The sequence below is a fragment of the Zingiber officinale genome, chromosome 6A (assembly GCF_018446385.1).
Source record: "Zingiber officinale cultivar Zhangliang chromosome 6A, Zo_v1.1, whole genome shotgun sequence".
NCBI classification, from domain to species: domain Eukaryota; kingdom Viridiplantae; phylum Streptophyta; class Magnoliopsida; order Zingiberales; family Zingiberaceae; genus Zingiber; species Zingiber officinale.
The window spans coordinates 86,942,210-86,950,752 of NC_055997.1; the positions used below are offsets into that span (position 1 = coordinate 86,942,210).

The 8,543-nt window shown below is 33.1% G+C and overlaps 1 protein-coding gene across 1 annotated transcript; it reads right to left on the minus strand.

Moving 5' to 3' along the window:
• Nucleotides 1-711: 711 nt before the first annotated feature.
• LOC121995003 (tetraspanin-19-like) lies at nucleotides 712-3,192 on the minus strand. Its single transcript, XM_042548865.1, has 6 exons — nucleotides 3,036-3,192; nucleotides 1,935-2,034; nucleotides 1,423-1,503; nucleotides 1,229-1,333; nucleotides 871-1,047; nucleotides 712-720 (listed from the first exon to the last, which is right to left on the minus strand). Exons 1-6 carry the CDS (start codon nucleotides 3,182-3,184, stop codon nucleotides 712-714), a joined length of 621 nt encoding a protein of 206 aa, XP_042404799.1. The 5' UTR covers nucleotides 3,185-3,192.
• Nucleotides 3,193-8,543: the final 5,351 nt, after the last annotated feature.

The window sequence follows — 8,543 nt, forward strand, 5'->3', positions numbered from 1 at the left end:
TGATCGACTAATCCAAGTTAACATTTTTATATAAAATATGTTAATTTATTTAACTATCATGATCAAATTTAGAAGTAAAAGTTATAAAATAAGAAGTTACAAGTGTCAACATCTAGAATATCAAGTAACATGGAAGGTCAAAACAATATAAACAATAATTCAGAATATTTATTTTAATTTATACATATATACACTCCCACAAGAAAATATACCATAGTCAAAGAATAGAATTTACTCACTTTTATTTACAATAAAAAATCTTGAGCCTCTATAGGTCACCAAGCTCCACTCCAACTTATATCTACAAGTATAATATGAAAATAACTCAAATAATCAAAATGATGTACAATCAAAATATTAATATAAAATTTAAATATTATCTGAGACTAAGACTCGAAGTCCGATGGATTAATATTAATCTCACTATCTTCGTATATTCTAAATTATTACTAAATTTGAACTTGTGTAATCTTTATCTTCAGGTCTACCTAATAGATTTAATTCAAACTCAATTCAATTTAAATTCAGCACGCACTCTCACTTCATATTTGACCATTCAGTTTGTTTATTTATTATTATATTATTTTAATTTTTTTATGAAATCCAATATTTAACAACTAATATCATCTTGGTTCCACTCTTGGTTATGACCATGAACAACAGCAAATTTCAATACATACTAGTTTCTGCATCATGAAGATGATCGAGATCTTACCGAACCTGTGAAAAACAAGAGGGAAAAGTGGTCTTAGATTTGATTTGCATGGCTTGAACTTAAACATAGAGTGGGACTAGAATTGCTAATATATGACATGCATCTGAAGAATTTGCAAACCGAAGTCATGATTAAAATTGGTAAGCATTACTCACATTCCGAGAGTCATTCTTATATGGAACCAGAGGGCCACAAACATATGTTGCTCCTTGCTGGACCTGGTTCCATAAGAGGGGAACCCTTGCATTCACAAAATCATCATCACTGTCATAGGAGCTTCCACTGTTTGGACCGAGAGCCTTGAGAATCATGGCCAAGAAGATGGACATTCCCTAGCATGCATCATGAAACTTTATACTTACAAGAAATGATCTAATAAAATTAGAAAAATTGAGGGTTATTCTGGAAAAAGTGTGTTTATGCATTCATTATATTTATGTGGTTAAAAATGAGACAAATCAGAGTCAATGCAAGTAGCATTTCCATTTTCAGTTAACCCTAAAAGAATCACACCTGAGCAGTCACAATAGTTAAACAAACCGATTGGCAAAACTCAAAGTTTGACCTAATAAAATTCTTAAACTCATTAAATCGCCCAGTTGTGTCGTCTGGAAAATCCTGCAAAAGATCAATCAAATAGGAACTACTAAAACAAAATTTTCAAAAGATGATGATCACAATAAAACATACAATCATGATACGAGTACCTCCTCCCAATCTTTGTTCAGAATTACATCTGCAGTTGTTGCAGCCTCCAACATGACAAATAAGAAGATTAAAACCATGTACTGTTACTTTTTAAGGATAATAGACATTGACACATCTTAGATCATGATCCCTTAAAGTGAATATCAAATGGCGTAAATTAATACGGACAAACAAGTTACAAGACGACCTAGATTGATACTTTGATTGAAGTATCAACATTTTCAATTCAACAAACTCATACAAGGGCAATCAATAAAGAAGTTCAATAGGGCTTTAGTTGCATTCAAACTTATCCAGTAAATTAAATCATTAAGCTAGAACACATGTGGGCAACCTAAATATTCTTAGATGTAAAGAAAATTGAGAATGCATCTATGTAAAAATAATATATCAGTTAGGATAAGAAACAAACTGTATTCATTAATGAAGCATATAAAGTTCTTTGAAAATGTTATGGTGTATAACAATAGGAAGGAGCCATTAAGTGAAATATAATTTGCAAGAAGGATACAAAAGAAATACAGAATCCATTAGATGTTTCTGCAGCTATATGGCCAAAGCATGCTACCAAAAACAAAGAAACTCCTAGTCCAAGGGAGGTGTAAATGAACCTGCAATACATAAATAAGCAGTGAAAATATGGATATAAGACAACCAGTTGAAACCGTCTAAATACATCAAGAAAAGCACAATCACATTTAATTGTTACCTGATAGTATAACATATGTTTAACAAATAACTATATAGCATAACAATTCCCCTTACTGCACCCAAGAATAATTATACTCCAGGTAATATTTACCATTAAAAAAATTTCAAAACAAAACTTAGAAAACATTGGTGATTAGAGCCCTAATTATGTCTTGCTTAGTTCCTCTGATCAACTAATTGGATTCTGGGTCATTACTTACTGGTTAATTAAATATAATTTAATACTTGAATTCCTATAATTAAACCTCAATTCATAATCTACAAAGCTTGGCTACTTGGCTAATTAGGTAACTAAACAAATAATGCTATCCAATTGGTTACTAAATTAAAAACGAATCCATTAGTCGGCAATATGAGAATAAAGATATGTATTTTATCTCAAGAGGTCTGCTGATCCCGATGATATCCATGGTTGTTGTTCCATTCTAAAATGTCAGACCTTATGGACGGGAGATCATTCAAATAACCAAAATGCATTTAATTTTTCACGGTCATTTGTAGATGATCAATCAAATTATTTTTAGAAAAAGAAAGACAAACATTGTTTCAACTCTCATGACAAAGATGATATAGAAGCACAGTTACTATGACAAAATAAACCTTGATTCCATAGTCGTTCGGTTATCAAAAACTCTAATTCCATGGTTAACGGGCATTATCTGGGATGAAAGACAAATGAACATAGCAAAAATATATCATAATAAATAAACCTTATCAAACAGAATTAACATTAAAAAACCATTTTTAGTCTCATTTCTAGATAAAAATGATTGATTCTTCCGCAGATTACAAGACAGAAAACAACCGGTCATTAAAGCGTCAAAAAATTCCTATCGATCATTAAAATTTGAAATAATTGAGCCTTAACTTTCAGAAAAATATGGCGAAAGAGAAAACAAACCATGGCAGCGTTGGATCGTAATGGAATTCGCGGTTCCAGACACTCATCATCCAGAGGCCATAGAGGATGAACACCACCCCGACACAGCTGCCCACCGAGTTGACCATCTTCAGCATAGATTGCAGGCAGCTACGAAGGATCCTCCCCATTCCTATCTTCAAACAAAAAAGAGTTCTCGCACGAGCAAATCTGATCCGCAGGACAAGGAGGAGCCGAAGAAAAGAGAAACTGGAATCGAATATTTCAATCAGCCCTTGAACTTATCCTTTTTTTTTAAAAAAAAACAAACCTATAGTTATAAAAATCATCAAATTCTGCCAAAATTTTCAAATATCATTTCGTTCTAAAATAACGTGGCGTTCTGAGATAACTGAATAATATTATCTGGTATATTTTTATTTTGGTTGGTAAATTAATAGTATTAAGATAATACCAATCTGAGGGTGAAAGTATAAGTGTTAGAGAATATTTTGATCATTTTAAAGCTCAAAACATTTACAACTGAAGGAGAATTTTAAAGCAAATAAAAAAAATTGCTTTGAGATATATTTTTTAATAAAAATCCTTTACCGATTTCAAAAATTAGTGTTTTTTCCCCAAGAGTTTATACTTTTGACAGTTTGACTGATCATACATTAGAGCCCAAAAAAATTAGAGTGACATCTCATCCCCAAGCGATTCAATATTATCGATTTCATGATAAAATATAATTAAGCAGACAAATTATAAGGAATATTTAATTCTAGCACAGTGATCTTTTATATAAGGGAGGTCGGACATCCAACAAAATATTTTACAATCGTTGAAAACTGATATCAAAATCTATTGAATCAAATACTCATATAAATATCAACTATATTTATCCGTGGGGATGCTTGACTGATCATATATTGTTTACTGTTCTAATTGCAAAATTACTCATTATCAATTTTGGTCTCGATTCCCAAAAGTTCACTTCATTTTTTAAGGAAAAAATCCAATAATTTTTCTTTCAAGTAATGACAAACCGTTTCATCTAATTAAACAATAAATAAATGCATGCAATTAAACAAAGTTTACCTGTATACTGAAAAAAGGATCTAGCTCTTTCAATCATAGGCAATTTGAACAAAACTTGGTATCACATTAGTGTAAATTTGGGAAACCATTGGAAATCACCTCTTACAAACAAAGAGAGCAATAATACATTTCAATTATTATGGAGAGAGAGCATTTTTCTGTCTACTACTCAATCTTCTTTGTCTCTTCATCAGCTTCAATGCCATCATCCTTCATTCTCTATAGAACTTCACTAGCATCTTTCTCTGCTCTAGAATAAACTTTAACCAATGTATGCTACATTTCCCTGTCCACTGGCATTGCCAATTTTAGTAAGCTAATGAAAGTAATTCATTGATCAAGCCTTCATCACCAAGGTACTTTCATATACCACTAATAGTAGTTGGATTTGGCTCCTAGCCGGAATTTGAAACATAAACACAAAGGGCATTCTTCATGAGTTCATGTGCCTTGTGAACATGTTCTTTGCTGCATAGCCAGCAGCAACAATCCCCCAGTTACTTGCTGCTAGAGTCCTACATTTCTTCAAGAAGTCATCGAGCATAGCCTCAACCTTCTCTGTCATCCCCCAGTCCTCGACTGTGCGCACACAGCATGTCAGACTTATTTTTTTAATTATTTTTTTAATTTTGAATTAAAAAATTAATATTTCTTTATATAAATCCCTAATGCATAAATATATTCCCAAAATACATTACAATACTCTATAAATATTTAAATTTATTTTATTTTTAAATTTTCTTTTTACTAAACAGTATAACCCAATTGGGAAGCCTGAACCCTAGAGGTAAAAGCTTTATAAAAAAAATAGCTTGAAAATTATAACCCAATTGGGAAAGATGAACTCTAAAATAAAATCTAAAAAAAATATTTTAATTAATTTTTTTAATTCAAAATTTAAAAACTAATAATAAAAAATAACAGACGATATCTATTATATTTTTTAGATTCTGAATTTTAAAAAATCAATATTGCTTTGTATAAATCCCTAATCCATGAATATATCTAATAAACACATTACAATACTTCATAAATATTTAAATTTATTTCATTTTTAATTTTTCTTTTTACTAAATACGCTAACTTAATTGAGAAGTCTAAACCCTAAGGATAAAATCTTTTTTTAAAAAATATCTTATAAATTATAACCCAATTGGAAAACATGAACCCTAGAAATAAAATCTTAAAAAAATATTTTAATTATTTTTAAATTCAAAATTTTAAAAAATAATTAAAAAGGAAAAAAAAGCAAAGCTGATATCTTACGCGACGCGCACAGTCGCGTACTGTGCGTATCGTGCAGGATATCATATTCGTGTGTGTGTGTGTGTGTGTGTGTGTGTGTGTGTGTGTGTATATATATATATATATATATATATATATATATATATGAGCGACGCGCAGACATGGCGTTGCCAACTCGATTTCGCTAAAAAATATGCCATTTATTCTCTCTCTCTTTTCGCCTTCTATTCAAAACTTCCGCGTGAGAAATTTCTCAAATTAAAATCTTCCTCGCCTCTCTCTCTCGCACCCTCCGTCTCCGTCATCCGTCGTACCTTGCGCTCTCGCCGGGAAAGTTTCACCGGCGTCTTCAATCTCACAACTGTTGTGAGTGCTTACCACCTCTCTCCATTCCCAATGGTAATTCGCTTTATTTTAATTTGTTATTCCCCACCGTTATAGCATACATATATTAGAAGGATTAATGCTATAACGTGTAGGGACGACGCCGGCTACAAACACCTACAGGCTACAACCACGTCTGCACGTTAGCTGCTACATATTGTAGCAGCTACAAACGTGAAGCAGCCACTTGGTAAGTCATTTTTTAGTAGCTACATTTTCTAGCAGATATTACCCCTACAAATATTTAAGTTCATGTATATCAAATTGGTAAAAAATTATTTGAAATTATTTTTTTACTAATGCAGCGCCTTTGCTTCGCTTCTAAACGTTGCAGCAACTACTTCGCAACAAAGTGTCCTTGTAGCTGCTACAACTTGTAGCAGCTAACTTGGAATGGTGGTCGTAGACGGAAGGAAGGATTTATGCTACGACGTGCAAGGTCAACGCCTGCCACAAACGCCTGCAGCCACTTGGACTTTCCTTTGCTGCTACAAGTTATAGCAGCTACTTCGACAGTTAACTGCTACACCTTGTAGCAACTAACTGTCCATGTAGCTACTATAACGTGTAGCAGCTACTTCGACAATTAACTACTACATCTTGTACCAGCTACTTCGATAGTTAACTGCTACACCTTGTAGCAACTAACTCTCCATGTAGCTACTACAACTTGTAGCAGCCGCTTGGTAAGTCATTTTTTTAGTAACTATATTTTCTAGCAAATATTAACCCTAAAAATATTTTGGTAGTTGGATATCAACTTGCTAAAAAATTATTTAAAATTATTTATGCTGTTGCAGCGCCTTTGCTTTGCTGCTACACGTTGTAGCAGCTACTTCGACAAATAACTACTACACCTTGTAGGAGCTAACTTTGCCCCCAGGGTGTAGCACAGACGGTGGGCGCATAGTATCTCTGGCGTAATGGTCAGGGGTTGATTATCAAGAACTGACGATCTAGGGTTTACCTTGCCATGCGCCTATGACATGTGTACCTACATGAACCTCCCTCCATATCCGTGGTGTCGGCACTAGGGGGACCGCTAAGGTAGCAGATCTACCTTTTTTGTAGGAGCTAACTTTCCATGTAGTTGCTACAACTTGTAGCAGCTAACTTGGAATGTTAGCTGCTACAACGATGTAACAACTCTTTTTTCGTTTACGCTCAATAAGATGTTACTCTGCATTTTCAACCAATAATAGATTATAGCAATCTCAGTTTTTTATTTAGATCAATTAAATGAGGTTCTACACGTTGTAGAAGCAACTGCAGTATGTTGAAATAGCTAGTCGTCAGAAGCTGCTACACGTTGTAGTAGTTTGTCAAGAGTGGCTATTACACTGTGTAGCAGTTACTTCTGATTAGCTGCTACACTTTGTAGCAGCTACTCCAGAATAGTTGTTATAACACGTAGTAGGTACTGCTGATCTCCAAATAACCTTTTCTTACCAATTACCTTTTTGCAATTAATACGCAAATATATATATATATATATATATATATATATATATATATATATATATATATATATATATATATATTGTGCAATTACATTTTTATCCTCATTGGCCAAAGGTTTTAACTCCTAAACTCGCGGTGTGAAAAATAATTCGAAAGAATTTCAATCATAGTAGCTCAGTGCCCACACGATGTCTTTGTCAATCAATCTCACCGTGATGACTTGTTTCTCATCCAAATATTCGCCTCCATCATAAGTATTTTGTTAGGGATGAAAGTTTTGAGTCATCTCATTTTGTTTAGGGGTTTGAATTTTTAGGGTTTTGATTCGTCTCCTAGCTTCTATAATGGGGTTTAATGATTTTAGGGCTTTCAGGTTTAAGATTATGGTTGAGGGAATAAAGTGTTTTAAAAAGTTTATCTTTGTTGTAGCAGCTACAATAGTTGAACCCTATTGATTGATACAAGGTGGTTAAACCCTATAGTCTCGATTGACTTCTCACTATTGTAGTAGCTACTTAACCCTAATTGATATAACGTGTAGAGTATTCATGTTTAGTAGTAACTACTCACATTGTACTACCTAGGAGAAATTATAGACATTGCAATGTATCAGATTATGGTTAAAAAATAACAGTGTAAGGTATCATAGTATGGGTGAAAACTAACTACATTGCACTGAAGGCAACTGAGTATCGCTAAGATCTTATGTATTTGTTTGACAGAATTAAATGGCAAGCCAGAGAACTACTACTTCCAGGGCATATCGTAAGAAAGTGCATTGAAAAAATAATTACCCACACTTCAAGGATTTTTTATCATCACTACACATAAACGATCGACAGATGGGGATGATTAATGGAAGTTTATTTGCTTGGGCAATAGCCATGCCTGAAATTGCAAAAATCTGAAGAAGTCTTATACACAATATGTTTGACAATTGGGACAGTGAAGCTAGATGTTTCATCTTTCATGATAAGAAGATTAGCTTCACAAGGAAAAATGTTTCACTGATTCTAGGACTCTCAGACCAAGGCGATGTAGTAAATTTGTAGCAGCATGCTTCCACCACCCCACTATTTCTTCAACATTTCAATAATGTGGAGTGTACACAGAAGGAGTTAGAGAACAAGATGATTAGCCTCAGCAAACAACCTTCATCTGCTGAATTTGATACTCTCTTTTGCCAATTTTTAATATTGTATTTCTTTGTTTCTGTTTTATTTACTACTACTAGCAATATATCTAGATTACCAGTATAGTCACTAATAGATTATGTAGATGATTTTGCTAATTTAGATAGGTATAATTGGTGTAAGGCTATATATAACTATATGAGCCCATAGCTGGGGGCGATTGGTG